At 38.9% G+C, this 18,319-nt stretch overlaps 1 protein-coding gene across 6 annotated transcripts in view; it reads left to right on the forward strand.

The window, feature by feature from the left end:
- The window catches only part of REEP3 (receptor accessory protein 3), a 393,590-nt gene that overhangs the window by 341,129 nt on the left and 34,142 nt on the right, over positions 1-18,319 (forward strand). For 2 of the 6 annotated variants that reach the window (XM_033406074.2, XM_033406075.2), the window contains exon 3: positions 16,606-16,656. The exons of the other annotated variants lie outside the window; for them this stretch is intronic. In XM_033406074.2, the coding sequence (XP_033261965.1) occupies positions 16,606-16,656 (51 nt within the window). The remainder of the gene's footprint in view (positions 1-16,605; positions 16,657-18,319) is intronic. 6 annotated transcript variants of the gene reach the window in all.

Genomic DNA, 18,319 nt, shown 5'->3' on the forward strand with positions numbered 1-18,319 from the left:
ATAGATACCTCATGACTACTGACAATTACAATCTTTTTTCTTCTTGAATCATACTGTATTTGTAATGATTTCCTCTTCAGTCATCAATGTTTCTTTTCTCTTTTACTTTCCTCTTCCCCATTCCTTAACTGGTTTTTTTTTTAATTTCACTAATTTTTAAAATTTTCTTCCTTTCTTTATTATTCATTCATTTATTTACACATTTCTGTAAGTTCTCCCTCCCAATTTTATCCATAATGTTCAATGGTAAATGGGCTTCCCCACCTATAAATCCTGGCATAAGTTTACTATTTGTGATGAAGGGAATTTTCAGAGAATAGCAAAAGCATAGCTTATGAGTGGTTAATCAACAGGGGTAAGCAGTCAACACTGAGAACTGCACATCAGTAGCTGTGGCTCTTTTTTTAATTGAGGTGACATTCAGGTAACATAAAACTAACCATTTCATAGTGAACAATTGGTGGCATTCACAGTCTTGTGCAAACACTACTTCTATCTACTTCCAAAAGATTTTTCATCACTCCAAAATAAAACAACATACCCGTTAAGCAGTTACTTGTCACACTGCCCCTGCCCCCCAGCCCCTAGCAACCACCTGTCTGCTTTGTTTGCATGGAATCTGGGTATTTCATATAAACTGAATCATGTAATATGTGACCTTTTGTGTCTGGCTTCTTTTTACCTAGGATGTTTTCAAGATTCATCCACATTATATCATGTATCATTATTTCATTCCTTTTTATGGCTGAGTAAAACTGTATGCACATAGAACATTTTGTTTCTGCATTTATCCATTGACATACAGCTGCATTGTTTCCAGCTTTTTAGTATTACGAATAGTGCTGCTATAAACATTTGTGTACAAGGCTTTGTTTGAGTATCTAATTTCAGTTCTCTTGGATATATAGCCATGGTTCTTTACAAGGGATCTTGGATGGTAGCCTTGTCATCCAACTTATTGAATGACCAGAGAACATATTCTTTATTCTATTTGTTCAGGGTAGTTTGTTCTTGTATTTTGAGTAGGGGGAGGCTCTGAAACCTTTAGAGCTAACCCATCCTATTGAACATTTATATTCACTTTTTATCTTCTGTATAAAACTAATTTTGAAGTAAAGTATATACAAATTAATTAGAATGGTGGAATATACCTAGCAGAGGTAGAGAGGTTATTCAGTTGAGCTCTGAAATTTTTCTGTCCTTTTAATATATATATTTATCTCTTGGATCTAAGATTGGTGCAGTCTTAAGAGATGGAACCACACTAAGTCCTAGTAATTTAAAGTAATTGTTAATGGCTTGAAAGGCCATGTATTAATAAATAAATTCTTCAAATATTGTTTTATGGTACTGACATACTTCAGTTTTTAGAAACAAGCAAGTTTCTTCAGTTAACAGTGGTTCTCAAGCTACCTGTGGTATAGGACCAGTTTGGGATTTTTTGTTTTCTTTTTAAATAATTTCCATTAAGTCATAGACAAATACTTTTTAAAATAAAATTAAAAAATAATTACTAGAAAAATGAAACGAAACCCCAAGAACATACGAAATACAGCCCCAACTTTTTTTTTTTTTTGTGGCACGCGGGCCGCTCACTGTTGCGGCCCCTCCCGTTGCGGAGCACAGACTACGGACGCGCAGGCTCAGCATCCATGGCTCACGGGCTCAGCCGCTCCGCGGCATGTGGGATCCTCCCGAACCGGGGCACGAATCCGTGCCCCGTGCATCGGCAGGCGGACTCTCAACCACTGTGCCACCAGGGAAGCCCCCAACTTTTTTTTATTATTAGATTCAGTAGACCTGAAATTACTGACAATTTTGTATTTAAAGCAAAACAGCAACAATTCACAGCCTTGCGCTAGTCCATAGACAACACTTTGCCTTACGGTGTCATATTTGAATTTAATTGGAATTCTCTTTTGAAAGATAAAAATAAGAGTTGCTCTTCATTTCCAAACACCACGAAAATATGAGCTGGGAGTATACAACTGGCTAGTACTTAATAATTGTACTGGCCAAAACAGTGATCCTTATTTGAAATGTTTATGATACTGTTATTAAATGAGATCCTTTTTCTGAACCTAATTAATTATATAGTTGAAGTACATGGTGATATGTTTCTCAACTCTGGGTCTATCTTACCTATAGAGTATTGTACACCCAGGGTAAACAATAACTGGTAAGCCTCTGTGTGTCTTTGTGTACCTATTTCTGCTTGAGGTATTCTCCTATCTTCCTTCCCAAATGTGCAATGTTTTTGTTGGGAAAAAAAGTTAAGTACAAGTTGAAAATGAAGCTCTAATAATATAAGGGTATTATCAGCAGGCACACAAATAACCATCTCCTAAAATAAAAGGTAAGTTAGCAAGAAGAAATATAAAGGTATTCATAACAAATTATAATAAAAAGAAACAGACCCGTTATGTGTTAATTAATGCTAAAAGGGCAGAAAATATGGTGTTATTTAGGTATTGGTCTAAGAACCATTATAAAAATATTAGTCTATTTCTTACTATGCGTCAATTTAACTTTATTAATGTTAACTTTTAAGGACTTAAAAACATGGATTTGTGAGTTTTATCCCTTAATGCAACACTCAATTTTTATTACTAGATTGGTCTATAAATTTTTATTACTAGATTATTTTATAAATTTGGGATTAATAAGAATGGTCTAACCCTGAAATTTTTTAATTTATTTATTCATTTAATTTTTGGCTGCATTGGGTCTTCGCTGCTGCACGCGGGTTTTCGCTAGTTGCTGAGAGCAGGGGCTACTCTTCGTTGTGGTGCGCGGGCTTCTCATTGCGGTGGCTTCTCTTGTTGCGGAGCACAGACTCTAGCCGCACAGGCTTCAGTAGTTGTGGCACACGAGCTTCAGTAGTTGTGGCTCTCAGGCTCTAGAGCACAGGCTCAGTAGTTGTAGCACACAGGCTTAGTTGCTCCACGGCATGTGGGATCTTCCTGGACCAGGGCTTGAACTTGTGTCCCCTGCATTGGCAGGCGGATTCTTAACCACTGCGCCACCAGGGAAGCCCCCTAACCCTGAAATTTTAATTCTCCTTCATAAGTTAAAGATAAAGTAACCTATGGAAGAGAATCTATTAACATTCTTATTCAAACAGATGAAAAAATTATAAGACTTGACATGTACTGATATACATACATATCTGCGTATATGCTTATTTGGAGATATACTTCACCTATTGCCTTGCACAGCTTTTACAGAATAACTCATAAACAAAGTTAAGAATTATCTATACATAATCTTGCTACAGTATTACAAATCTGGAAAAAGTTTTTTGTTGTTGTTGGCAAGTACCAATGGCAAGGGCCAATTTGTTGTTGACACTGCGATGGAGCAAAATCAACAAGGGAATTTTTTTTTCTAACCTTGTATCATTAAGATTTCTAGTATCTCTTTCCTATTCCAGCCCCAGAGCATTATTATATCACTTTTAGGGTCATTTAAAAGCCTTTTTTTTTATTTATAGCCTGTTCTTTTCCGTTTTTTAAGGAAGTTTTTAGCATTTTTGAACAATATTAACCAGGGTATCTGGAAGTCTTAATTATCTTGGAAAGAACATCAAGGAGCTAAAGCTTCTAAGAATGTCCAGGTGTTCCCCTATTCAAAGCTATCCTCAGTAAGGGATTCAACCCCAAGATGTAACTGCTGAGACTTAAATGCTATTATTGGAAAAAGTTTTAACCATCCCTTTGGGAATATCAGAATCATGAGTAATTGAAGAGAAACTAGAAAGGCAGGTGGCTGGCATTGGTTTGATTATTGCATGGTAATCAACTCTGCTTCACAAATTAAACGAGAGCTAGAGCAATCGCAAAAATAGGCACCGAAACAGGAAAGGCAGGAATCTGCTTTTGACAAGGAAATTTGATACAGCTCTAGAGACCTCCTGGTGACCGAGTTGTCTGCCATCAAGTCTGCTGAAGAGACTAAGCAGATATAATACTAGAAAGATAACATCTTACATTTATATAATTTCGTACCAATTTCAAAATACTTTTGTATATTACTGTTTCCAATTGCTACTATAACAATTACCACACACTGGCTTAAACCAACACAAGTGTATTCTCTTACAGTCTCTGAGGTCAAAAATCTGAAATGGATCCACAGCTACATTCCTTGGTGAGGCTACAGGGGAAAATCAGTTTCCTTATCTTTGCTAACTTCTATAGGCTGCCCACACTCCTTGGCTTATGGCTGTATGCCTCCATCTTCAAAGCCAGGAACACTTGACTGAGACCTTCTCAAGCTGCCAACTCTCTGGTTCTCCCTTCTGCCTTCCTCTTCCACTTATACAGACTCTGGTGACTACACTGGATTCACCTGAGTAATCCAGGCTCCTCTCCCAGTCTGAGGGTCAGCTGATTAGCAAACCTGAATTCCAACTGCAGCCTGATTTCTCCTTTAACACACAACCTGACATATTCGTAGGTTCCAGGGCTTAAGACGTGGGCATCTTTGGGGTGGGGGACATTATTCTGTGTACTACAATATCTCACTGGCCCTCACTACAACTCTGTAAAGTAGTAAGGAATATTAGAATATTATAGGCTCCGTGAAGTGAATTAACTTGCCCAGAGTCACGTGGATCATTAAGGCAGGAATGGTACCAGATTAGAAAAGTAAATGAGGATTCTATCTTCACGAAAAAGTTGAAAGAGCTTTCACAACCAGCCAGTGAATATGCCTCTGATTAATTCCAAGGTAGATCTTCAGGGGCCACAATTGTATGGATATTTTCTAAGAAGAGCAATGAGGCAGCTTAACCAGTACTAGGGCAGGACCCATAAGCATCTAAATCAACCGTGATCAAAATGGTTAAAGACGAAACAGGAAGTTTTTGAAAGTTCTGTATAGTCTTGGCAGTTCTTTAAATATTTCCAACCTAAATTTACTTCCGACAAAAAAAATTTTTTTTTTAAAGTGTTTTACTAAAGGTAGCAAATCTTTTTCTGGATGGTCTGGTGTTTTTGTTTTTTTTTTGGCCGACAAAAATTTTGAATATCATTTTCTTGCTGAGTCTCACCTAAACTTAGTCATCCAATTTTACCTCTGACTTATAGAAGTTTTATCAAAACTCTGTTCTCACAAAGTTCTCTTGTATGGTAATCCCATCCAAATTTGCTTTGTATATGGTAGTTTCTTAGTAAAATTAACCTTCTTAAAATTCCCCTGTTATATTTTTAATAGTCTTTTATACTATCTGTATTGTATTTTTTATATGTGTTTGTGTTTGTCTTCCCCACCAGATAAGCTCCATAGAGAGTTCTGTTGCTTTGTTAATTGCTATATTCCTGTACCTAGAACAGTACTTGTTACATAGTAGGTACTCAATATTTTTTTAATGAGTGAATAAAAAAAGAAAGAAGAGTTGACTTCTAAGTATATAAGAAATATTAAATAGTGTTTCAAGAGCATGTACGTTTCTTAAGTGGATTAGTCTAGTTACTCAGCTTTGATTCTACTGGGTTAAGGAGTACACAGTCCAATCTGACTTATCCCTAAACCCAGTTACTTTGTCGTGTTTGGTTGTTACCTAAATTCTACTGATATCTACTTCAAAATTATTTTCAGAAAGCAAACATTTTTTATTAATTTACTTCTTCGAACCGTAACTACTACCATTCCCCTTAAGCCTGCAAATAGTAGATTGCACCTGATAAAACAGATGCTGTATTCAAATCAAAACAAATGGAAAGTGCTGTGTATTTTGGCAACCTTCCTTTCTTCCTTTGCCTATTTTTAAAACGGAGCTTTCCTAGGATATAATTTCCTGTGTAGTGTGGCTGATATGGCCTACTTAAAGTCTTTCAGTCTTGCAGTAATTGAAATGTAAACTCACTGAAGAATTAGAATGGTTTTGCAAATTTTTTCAAGCTTATACCGTCTCATGACTTGAAAATAGAGTGTTTACTTCCAAGTCGTGTATAATTGCTGTCACTTTTCTAGGAAAACAATGTTCTTACTCTAAGAATGTTGGAGAAAGTGGCAATGAAAAAGACTGGCTAAAAGCACTTACAAATCAGAATCAGACATTTGGTCCTGAGATTTACTATGAGCGAGAACAAAGAACAGGGAAAACTCTGGGAGATTAGTTTTGTTTTTTTTCCCCGGTACGCGGGCCTCTCACTGTTGTGGCCCCTTCCCATTGCGGAGCACAGGCTCTGGACGCGCAGGCTCAGCGGCCATGGCTCACGGGCCCAGCCGCTCTGCGGCATGTGGGATCTTCCCAGACCAGGGCACGAACCCGTATCCCCTGCATCGGCAGGCAGACTCTCAACCACTGTGCCACCAGGGAAGCCCTGGGAGATTACTTTTTTAAAGGCCCTCTAAAACACTGTTGACTTGGCTTTTGAAAGTGACCTAATTTGTGACTGAATATTTGGGTGATATGAAAGTGGTCAAATATGCTACATGCTAGTTCTACAGTTCTTGTCAGTTGGTAAAATCTGAAGTTGTCTACTAATTCTGTCTACTAGATAGAAGTTTGTCTACTAGTTATAAGGGAAAAAACATGGTGAAAAAACATAGTAAAGAACTTTTCTTTATTGTCAAAAGTGCTCCCCAGGCATCTTTTCATATTTTGGATTAAAAATACTCATTTGATTAAAAGGTTTTAATAATTTGGGAAGTGTAAAGATTAACTCACTGATTAAAGGGGGATTTTTTTTTTAATTTTTTGAAAATAAGTTTTGTCAGGACCACATTCCTGTTTATTTTCTTTTCTGATCTACTTTTAATTTAGTTTTTGCTTTTATCAAAGCTGTACTTATTTATAATTTTTATATCAAACAGTTGTCCAAGGCTTATTATGAAAAACAACAGTTCCCCACCCTCCTCATCCCTATTTCTGACTCTAGAGGCAACTACTTTGAATTCTTTTATCCAGATCCTTTAGTATTTATTTCCACATCTAAATACATGCTCATATTGCTACTTCTTAATTTTTCAGAGGGATCTCGTCAGTTGACATCCTTCTATTAAAGATGATTCAGTAGTTACCCAATGTCACTGTATACTTGCATAATTTCCCTGTAGCCTCCCAGTGTCATTAGGTTGTAATTTGGGTTGGATCAGTATTCAGTCTTTACATTATTGAGGCTATGTTAGAAAGAAGCAATAGAATATAAAGAACCATCTAGAACCAGGCTGCTTGTCTTATCACCTTGGCCCTATCCCTTACTAGCTGCATCTTTAAACAAGTTTTTATTTATTTATTTATTTGGTTGTATCGGGTCTTAGTTGCGGCATGCGGGATCTTCATTGCAGCATGTGGGCTTCTCTCTAGTTGTGGCGAGCAGGCTCCAGAGCACACAGGCTCAGTAGTTGTGGCACGCGGGCTCTAGAGCGCGCGAACTTAGTTGATCCGCGTCATGTGGGATCTCAGTTCCCTGACCAGGGATTGAACCCACATCCCCTGCATTGGAAGGAAGATTCTTTTTTTTTTCTTTCTTTCTTTTTTGCGGTACGTGGGCCTCTCACTGTTGTGGCCTCTCCCGTTGCGGAGCACAGGCTTCAGACGCGCAGGCTCAGCGGCCATGGCTCACGGGCCCAGCCGCTCCGCGGCATGTGGGATCTTCCCAGATCAGGGCACGAACCCGCGTCCCCTGCATCGGCAGGTGGACTCTCAACCACTGCGCCACCAGGGAAGCCCTGGAAGGTAGATTCTTAACCACTAGACTACCAGGGAAGTCCCTGAACAAGTTATTTTTTTGCCTCAATTTCCTTATCTGGAAAATGAGAACAGTAGTAGTACTTACCTCCTCAGGTGGTTGTGAGGATTATATGAGTTAATGAACACAAAGTATTTAAATCAGTACCTGTTATATAAGATTTTTTTTCACAATGTAAACACTATTTGCATCTGATCCCTATAGTATCCTACTGCGACCATTCTTCTTCTGCCCAATAGTTTGTTTTCTGTGGTATTGTCTTTGTTTTTTTTCTTTTGTCTTGTTCACTTCTTTGGTATCCTCTGTTCTCATTGCAAATTTAGACTCAAACTCTGTGACAGTTGTGTGAGTTTCTTCTCAGTGCATTCTCATCTGTTAGATATTCTGGACTGGCTCTTTTTTTATTATTATTTTATTAATTTATTTATTTATTTTTGGCTGTGTTGGATCTTCGTTTCTGTGCGTGGGCTTTCTCTAGTTGCGGCGAGTGGGGGCCACTTTTCATAGCGGTGCGTGGGCCTCTCACTGTCGCAGCCTCTCTTGTTTTGGGGCACGAGCTCCAGACGCGCAGGCTCAGTAGTTGTGGCTCACGGGCCTAGTTGCTCCGCGGCATGTGGGATCTTCCCAGACCAGAGCTCGAACCCATGTCCCCTGCATTGGCAAGCAGATTCTCAACCACTGTGCCACCAGGGAAGCCCTCTGGACTGACTCTTGTCTTAGATCCTTAGATTGCTTGATCTCCTGTTTTCCTCTTTCTTATTTTACTTCCTCATTTTGATGCAATGCCTTCTTCCTGAGAAGGCTTTTTGAGAGGTAGATTTTTTTTTCTTTTTCTTTTTCTTTTTGCGGTATGCGGGCCTCTCACTGTTGTGGCCTCTCCCGTTGCAGAGCACAGGCTCCGATGCGCAGGCTCATTGGCCATGGCTCATGGGCCCAGCCTCTCCACGGCACGTGGGATCTTCCTGGACCGGGGCACGAACCCGTGTCCCCTGCATCGGCAGGTGGACTCTCAACCACTACGCCACCAGGGAAGCCCAAGAGGTAGATTTTTTTTGAGATGATAGGCTGGAAATAATTTTCCTTCAGAATTTTCCTTCAGAATTTTGTCTTTTAGCTTCTTGTGTTGCTGTGCAGATGTCTGAAGGCATTCTGATTCTTACCTACTTGTGGGATCTTTTCTATGTCCCCGTTGTTTTAAAATTTCATGATGATGTGCCTCGGTGTGAGCCAATTATAATCAATTTTGCTAAACCCTCAGTAGGCTCTTTTAATCTGGGAATCCTTTGTTTTTCAGCTCTGGGAAATTTGGTTAAAATTATTTCTTTATGATTTTCTCCACTTCATTTTCACTATTTGTTCTATCTGGGATTCCTTTTACTCAGTTAGAAAGCCACTTGGACTGATTCTCTAATGTTTTGACCTTTTTTTCTTCTCTTTCCTATCTTTTTTGCTCTATTTTATGGTAGAGTTCCTCAATTTTATCTTCTCTTATGTGTTTAATTTCTAAGAGCTCCTTTTATTCTCTGAATGTTCCCTTTTTCGATAGCGCCCTATTCTTATTTTGTTTAAAATAACTGCCTTTTTGTCTGAGGATATGAGTGATTTCTTTTTAGACATGTTCTTTCTACAGTCTCTGTCCTTTGAGTTCTGGTTTTTTTGTTTGTTTCAATCTCTGTTTTTCCTGTATGATTTTCTGAGATGTTGGATGATCCTTGGTTCTCTGCTCATATTTGAGTATTATAATGAAAAGCTGATTCGAAGTCCTATACCCATGAAGAGGCTTGCTGAATGTGATCTTCACTACAGGGTGATCTGACTAGGCAATTAAATTTGTTCCTAGGGGACTTCCCTGGTGGCGCAGTGGTTGAGATTCCACCTGCCAACACAGGGGATGCGGGTTCGTGCCCCGGTCTGGGAAGATCCCACATGCTGTGGAGCGGCTGGGCCCGTGAGCCATGGCCGCTGAGCCTGCGCGTCCAGAGCCTGTGCTCCGCAACGGGAGAGGCCACAACAGTGAGAGGCCCGCGTACTGCAAAAAAAAAAAAAAAAATTTGTTCCTAGGACTGCCATAAGGAAGTGCCACAAACTGAGTGTCTTAAAACAATAGAAATGTATTGTCTCACCGTTCTGGTGACTAGATGTGGACCACATTCCCTCTGAAACCTGTTGAGAATCCTTTCTCGCCTGTTTCTAGCTTCTGGTGGTTGCCAACAATCCTTGGTGTTCCTTATCTTTCAGCTGCTCCACTTCAGTCTCTGCCTCTATTATCATATGATGTTCTCCCCTCCTGTGTCTTTGTCTCTGAGTCTCTCTTCTTCCTCTTTTAAGGACACCAGTCATATTGAGTTAAGGGACTGCCATACCCCAGTATGACCTCATCCTAACTATATATAACTATATCTATATCTATATCTATAACTATATATAACTGTATCTTCAGTGACCCTATTTCCAAATGAGGTCACATTCTGAGGGTTGGAACTTTGTATTAGTCTTCTCAGGCTACCATAACTAAATGCTACACACTGAATAGCTTCAACAACATAAATTTGTTTTCTCACAGTTCTGTAGGCTGCAAATCCAAGATTAAGGTGCCATCAGGATTGGTTTTTGGTGACGCCTCAAGGAAGCTTATAGACCTTCTCTCTGTGTCCTCATATGACCTTTCCTCTGTGCATGCATGGAGAGAGATATCTCTGGTGTCTCTTACTTTTCTTATAAGGACACTAGTTCTATTGAATTAGGGCCCCATTCTTACAACCTCATGTAATCTTAATCACCTCCTTAAAGTTCCTGTCTCCAAATACAGTTACTCTGGGGGTTAGGGCTTCAACATGTGAATTTTAGGGGGACAGAATTCAGTCTATAACAGACTTCAACATATCTTTTGGGGGACACATCTCAACCCATAACCATCATTTCCTTAAAAAATTATCAATGTCTATACCTTTAGGTGTTTTCTTTTGTGCCAGGCAGATTCTTCAGAGAAGACTCTTCCATTCTGAAAGGTACTTGGTTGCTGGCATTCTGGTGGGAAAATAAGGGTTGGGGGCCCTCAATATTTTATAAACTTTTACTTAATCCCTATTAGCCCTACTCTCAGCTGTGCCAGAGATTTGCAAATCCAGCGATCCTCTGATTCACCCTTTCCAGAGAATAAGCCTCAGGGTCCTGCTAGGGGAGGGAGGGGCATCACCACACAGTTCAAGTGGGAGGACATCTAGGGGCCCACCTGCTCCTTACAGGTATCCTTACAGCCATCCTTCTTTTGCCTTTTTTGCCAAGAATTGTGTTACCAATTTTTTAGCCTTTTGGAAGCTCTGCAGTGTGAAGTTGGGCTGCTTCTCAGCTTTTCCCATTGTCCACTTAGTATTCCGTTTTCTCAGGTCTCCTGAGTCAGTTACTACTCAGCCATTTCCTTCTTGGGTCCAAAAATGTTGATGCTCTCTTCTCTTCTATATTTTTCTGGACTTAAATGTTTTTGAAAAATCACTTTACTGTTGCTTTAAAGAGATTTGTGGTGGGGAATGCAATTAAATGTGTGTACTCATTCTACTATCTTTACCCATATTTCCAAATTGACTTTGTGAGTGGTATACTTGTGGTTGATTTATACTGTAATATCAAATAAGACTTGTTTTACCATTAACATTGCTTTTTAAAATGTGTTCGCATAGGAGATATGTTTAAAGTAGTAATACATATTATCATTTATTCAGTCCTCGACAATTTTAAAATTCAATTTTAGCTGACATGCAATGAATACATGTATATCTTGTTTTGAGTTATAGTTCACAAATCAAATAGTGATAAAATCACAGTTTCTATTTGAGACAGTTAAAAAAATCACTTGGGGGCTTCCCTGGTGGAGCAGTGGTTGAGAGTCCGCCTGCCGATGCAGGGGACGCGGGTTCATGCCCCGGTCCGGGAAGATCCCACATGCCGCGGAGCGGCTGGGCCCGTGAGCCATGGCCGCTGAGCCTGCGCTTCCGGAGCCTGTGCTCCGCAACGGGAGAGGCCAGAACAGTGAGAGGCCTGAATACCAGGAAAAAAAAAAAAAAAAAATATATATATATATATATATATATATATATATATATATATGAATTAGAGTACCCCTTGACCTTTAGGAAGTAAATTGAAAGCATTCCAACAATTTTCACACTAAGACGGAGCTAGCCAACCACAGCTGTCTTGTCCTTTTCTAGCTTCCAATGCAAATGCTTTGCAAAACCTACGGAAAGAAAAAAATTCTCATGGTAACATTTAAACCTAACAGGCTAAGTCAGGCTTTTGCTAATATCTAGGAAGAATTTTACTAACTGTAGTGCCAATGGCAATAGACTTTTAAAAACAGGGACAGAAACCGTTGTTTCCATTAAAGGAAATGTTGTTAAGCAGTAAATTGGAGGGAGACCTAGCCACCTCCACCCTAATCCCTAGTGATGGAACAGCTTAAAATCATAAAAGCTACAGCAACCAAAAAACCCGACTGCCACCGCCTTCTTTGCAGGAGAACTGTGTTCAGAGGCAGCCAGTGTTCTGCCTCCCCCGTATCTGTTCAGAAACCATTACCTCACTACTTTGAAGAAAACCCCCAATAAGTTCCAAAAAGGAGAAATAATGAGTACAAGAGAAGTTCAAAAGTGCAGTACTAGACGAATTCAAAAATAAAAATGACAGTAATACATATTATAATTTATATTCTTCAATGTAATAGCTTTAAACGCCTTTATTTTGAACAGGAGTGAAGAATAATGAAACATTCAACTCACAAAGCAAGAAGAATATCAGAATTAAAAGAATCTGTAAAGAAAGTTGGATGAATAAAGCACTAAAAAAGCAGAAATAAAAATAAAAACAAAACCAAGAGAATTACAATATCTAAGAGTTGTTCCCTTCAATGAGTCTAGTAAGATAAACACTTGAAATAGCTTAAGGTATGGAGAAGAGTAGAAAAAGGATTGACAAAATAAACAAGAAAGGGTTTAAGCAAGCAATGCTAAACTTTAAGTGACAGAAAATTAAGACTGTATAATGGAGGGCTTTAAATGAATGCATAACATAGTTCTTTCTAAAATTTTAGAATAAATTTTTTTTGGACCTAGAGAGTGTCATACAGAGTGAAGTAAGTCAGAAAGAGAAAAACAAATATCGTGTATCAACACATATATGTAGAATCTAGAAAAATGGTATAGATGACCTTAACTGCCAAGCAGAAATAGAAACACAGATGTAAAAAACAAACCTATGGATATGAAGGGGGAAAGGGGTGGGGTGGGAGGAATTGGGAGATTGGGATTGACACATATACACTATTGATACTATTTATAAAATAGACAACTGATGGGAGCATACTATAGCACAGGGAACTCTACTTAATGCGCTGTAGTGTCCTAAGTGGAGGGGGTATATGTATATGTATGGCTGATTCATTTTGCTGTGCAGTAGAAGCTAACACAACGTTGTAAAGCAACTATACCCCAATAAAAATTAATTTTAAAAAATAAGTAAATAAACTAAAAATGGGATCTTTTCTAATAATGTAAGATATACCTATTCTTTATTTTTCCTTTTCAGCTAAAGTTTACATTATTTAAGCAGAGAAGTTTCCTCTTTTACACAACACCAGGATCTACCTTTGGAATGTTCAGATATGTACATCATCTTCCCATTATGTAATTTTAGTAATATAGTGCTTCATCAACTACAGCTGTACTAATCAGATTGTCAGCCAGATTGCCATCACACTGTGAAGGGTCCTCCTAAAAATATAAAAGCTAGAGCTGTTCCTGAAGATTTTAACTAAGTAAGAAAAATAAAATCTTTCAGAAAACCTCATGTAATTTTAAAAGCTCATGAGAGAGATGTTACTTCAGAAATGTAATAGATTGTAAAAAGATGAAGTTCTTTTGAAAAACTAAAATTTTTAAATATATTGAATTATACAAATATATGAAATTTTATCTATCTCTTGTCTGTCAGGATAAATATAGACTGATTCCTTTTTTTTTTTAAACCACAGATCCAAACTCTGCAGGTAAAATGGAAAAATTCATCAAAAGGTCTTGAAAAGTCACAGAAGTAGATTGAGTTGAGTAATTTTATTTTAAAATATTATATTAACTTCCAAAGGTTTTCAATAGCATCTTTTAAGTGAAGATCTAACAATTCCGTTTTATTATGTTATATTCTTCTTAAGAAGATTGCCAGAATAAATTATTAGAGCCAATTAAGGACGTTTTTGCCAATGACATGTTGTTTGACTATAATTTCGGCCTACTCATCAATGTTCTTACTTTCTCTCTGTAGGAGGCAGATTTAGATTTACTCCTAAGGAGAAGAATCTAAGGGCACTTCCACCTTGGGGAGAGAGAGAGTTTCCATCGAGTGGTCAGTGTGCAGATAGCTCCAGGTTCTTAGGATGAGTAGACAACAGGGACATTCCACCTGGAACTTCGGGTAGAAGAGCCTGTAGGCTGCCCTTCCCTGGGTAGTTTACTCAAAGCTTTTGTCTGTTCAACTGATAGTGGTAAACAATGCTCTGAGAAGTAGGCTAAAGACTCAGTTCCTTCTATTTTTTTCAGTTTTTTTTTTTTTTTGTAATGATGATGTGCCTAAACAGTGTTATGAAAAAAAGGGTACATTTAAACTGTTTACATCTAAACAATGCTGTTTACATCTAAACAGCATTATCATGCAAAACTGAGTTCATCTTTTCTCCAAACCCAAGGCTCTTCTTACATTCTTTTCATGAATGATACCACCTCCTTCTAAGTGATATTTTCAGAAAAAACACAGAACAGCCTCCTGCTGCAGTGCTTCTCAAACTTTGAGGAGCATTGGAATCTCCCTGGGATCTTGTTAAAATGCAGATTCTGATTTAGTAGTTCTGGCCTGGGCTTGAGAGTCTGCATTTCCGGCAGGTGCCCAGATGATGCCAATGCTACTGGCCTGTAGACCGCATTTCAGGTAGCAAGAATTTTGTGCATGTTCTCAAGTCTGCTTACATATTAAAAACTTTTGGAGCTTGCCTTTTAAACACCTAGCTGCCCTCTCTCTGCACGTGATGATGGGGCCTAGGAATCTACATAATTTTTCTTTTTTTTCTTTTTTCGGTATGCGGGCCTCTCACTGTTGTGGCCTCTCCCGTTGCGGAGCACAGGCTCCGGACGCGCAGGCTCAGCGGCCATGGGTCACGGGCCCAGCGGCTCCGCGGCATGTGGGATCTTCCCAGACCGGGGCACGAACCCGCGTCCCCTGCATCAGCAGGCGGACTCCCAACCACTGTGCCACCAGGGAAGCCCTACATAATTTTTTTTAATCCCCAAGTAATTCTTATCCACAGCCAAATCGAAAAGCATTGATTAAGAGGTATCTTACTGTATTGTGAAAAGTGAATAATTACCACGTTGTGCTTTTTTTAGTATAAGTTTATGTAGGAAGATGGGCATGAAATAACAAATAGTTTGTTTTAGAAAACATCTGTATGTAAATGGACTAGCAACTTGGAGTATATCATAGAAAAATAATACTTTAACAAAATTAACCGTATAATACTATTAAGGGGGTAAGGATATTGAGTTGCACTTTCTCCTAGCTTCCATGTTGTAGGGCTGGCCATACACAGAATTTCTATATCAGTGAAGTTTTTCTTGAGAATCATCTACCTTTCTTCCTGTACCTTTCCTCCCACTTTTTTCTTCCTCTCACTGTGTTTACTTGGGGTCTTCATACTATCCTGCACTCTGGCACACGTCCATCCCTTGCTTACGCCAACTATCCAGTGCTCTGTAACTTGCCTCTCTCTCCATTCACCCAAATGTGAACCTCAGTTCTCTGTGCGAGGCTGGCTGCACATGCTTTTGAAGGAAAGTAATTTGATAATCCAGACTCACTTTCAGTCATGACAGATTTATTCTTCCCGGAGCTTTTGGTGTTTTTTTTTTAACCAGTCTTTGCTTTTCGAGAAGATGCTGTTTTCCCATGTGGTATAAAGGCTGGCTCTTACTGTTTGAATGGTTATTGTATGTTAAAGCATGTTGTTGAGCCTATAACATAAAGCTACAACTTGTATATAGAAAGTGGTATCTTACCTAAAGAAGGAAGGTTTTCGTTTACTGTGTCAGTCATAGCCCTGTCAGTCACCTGGAGAAAAGAGCATACCTTTTAGTGGCTAGGTTAGTTCACTTGTGGAAATAGCAAGGTGGAACTGACCATGTGAAGATGCATGAGGAACTGGAGGACCTACGTTCCTAAGAAGTGGTGCCAGCCCTTGGGAATGCCTCAAATAGGAAATGTAATGGGCCAAGACTTTGGGAACACTAAGGGAATAAAGAAGGTAGGATGACAATCTAGCATGGAAACATGACAGTTAGGATGGCCATTGAGCCCCGTTTACTCCTCTCTGTCTGGATAGGCTCTATCCCAGGCTAAAATCCTGAGAAATTCTGTGTGGTTCTGTCAAAAGTGGAACGGTGTCTCTGTTAGATATTTATTATCCCACATAAGTCAATAGGACTTTAAATAATACAAAAAGTGAAGTGCAAATTCTCAGCCAGTGTGGATGCAGAGAGTTATTTTGAACTAAGAGGTCATTCCTTCCTAAATTCTGCTCCCGGGAACAGTTCCTGTAAGCAATTCCTGCTTTTTACATCTTCTTTTCAACACCCCTTTTAAATTAATTATCATCTAGTTTTTAAACCTTTTTGCACTTTTTCCTTCTCTCAAGTTTCTCAAACTACTGAGGTCAGGGATGAGATACATGGGGCTTCTGTGATTCAAGAACATGGAGGAAGACCAAGGCAATCTTCTGAAAGAATATCCATTTCTAGTTACAATCTACCCCATTTTAATTGATTTTAACACCAGATACATCTGTATAATGTGAGGCTTTCTTCCTCAGAACAACAGGATATTCTGTGAGGTCTTCGGCAGTGACGTCTGGAAACTGCAGGTAAACCATGTTGCTGCAAGTTCAGCATCTGAAAGTATAACCGATTCCCAAACATCCAAGTCCTGGAAAGCTATAAAGTGAAGACAGTGGGTCAGTGGGGGAAGAAGTACCCCAAAGTCAAGGAGGTCCAAATCAGTCCTAGTCTAACATATTCACCTCCAACGCATGCTCCCTCTTTTTTTTTTTTTTTTTTTTTGCGGTACGCGGGCCTCTCACTGTTGTGGCCTCTCCCGTTGCGGAGCACAGGCTCCGGACGCGCAGGCTCAGCGGCCATGGCTCACGGGCCCAGCCGCTACACGGCATGTGGGATCTTCCCGGACCAGGGCATGAACCTGTGTCCCCTGCATCGGCAGGTGGACTCTCAACCACTGCGCCACCAGGGAAGCCCCTCCCTCTTTTTAAAGAAAAAAAAAAAACAGAACTATTTCAACCAAGGTCTTATTCACTGTGGATTGAAATTCAACTAGCTTATTTTCAAGCATGCTTCTAACTTAGCACAGCTCTGGGAAAAATCCCATAATTGAGCCATCTGGGTTGCATAAAAGAGGGAGTTTTTCTATTTGATTTCTCACATTTTGTTCCTTTGTTTTTAATGGGGAAAAATCATTATGAAGTAACCAAATTATTGCATAATGTTAGTGAAACAGGAGAAATCTTTTCAACTCTATACTGTTTCTAAAGAAATCTCTATTAGAAGATCTGTCTGTGGTCTCTGAAATGTGGTATAGAATGAGTGTTTTAGGTGAACTGACTTGAGGGAATAACTAATAATGGTCGGAAAATAAAGTTCTCTTTGGGTGGTCTGAAATTCAGCAGTGTTTATTTCTTTTCAGCCTCAGCAAGGATATTTTTTTCCAGTGAAGCATATTTTAGCATTTTATGCCCTGGATTTACTTAGTGTGGTTATAATTGAAATCATTAGGCATGTGTAATTTTTCATTCTTTCTTAAAAACAAGCATTAATTGCTTTATAATTCAAAGAATCTGAAATTAAGAGACATTGGAAAATTGTTTAATCTCTGAAAACTTTGAAAACAACTTTGACAAAATAGACTATGCTGTATGTTATAAATTGCTGTTTGCAGTCCAGAGTTACTTGTTTGAATCTTACATCAATTCAGATCTTAAAATTAAGAAACTGTTAAGTAAAAGGCTCCCCCTGTTTTTGCTTTACTAGGCACAGGGGTGCTAGGTCCTGGGAACATGATGATGAACAAGACAATTTCAGTCCCTATTGGTTGTTAGGGTCAAAAAGCAGAGACAGATGTTATACAAACCGTTTCACAGATACGCCACAAAGAGAAAGTAGCGTGCACAAAAATTATATATGACCTTTGGAGGGGGGTAGAGGCAGTTAGGGAAGGCTTTCCTTTGGAAATGAAGAAATTTCATTCATACAAGGCAAATGAACATATAATATATAAAAAATATTAGTAGTTATATGCTGGATCCAACACACAGGCGTCAGTGATCGCTTATTATTATCCTTTTATATGTCTTCTTTTACTCATCCCTCCCATGAAAGCTTCTTGATGGTAGGAATGCCTTGACATCTAGGTTTATGACTATTTTATGTCAATGGGTTTTGTTTGTAATAGGCCCTGAGTAATATTTGTCAAATTAATATATCACCTTTTTCTTTCATCGTGCACGTATCATTTAG

Source organism: Orcinus orca, chromosome 14 (assembly GCF_937001465.1).
Source record: "Orcinus orca chromosome 14, mOrcOrc1.1, whole genome shotgun sequence".
Classification (NCBI taxonomy): domain Eukaryota; kingdom Metazoa; phylum Chordata; class Mammalia; order Artiodactyla; family Delphinidae; genus Orcinus; species Orcinus orca.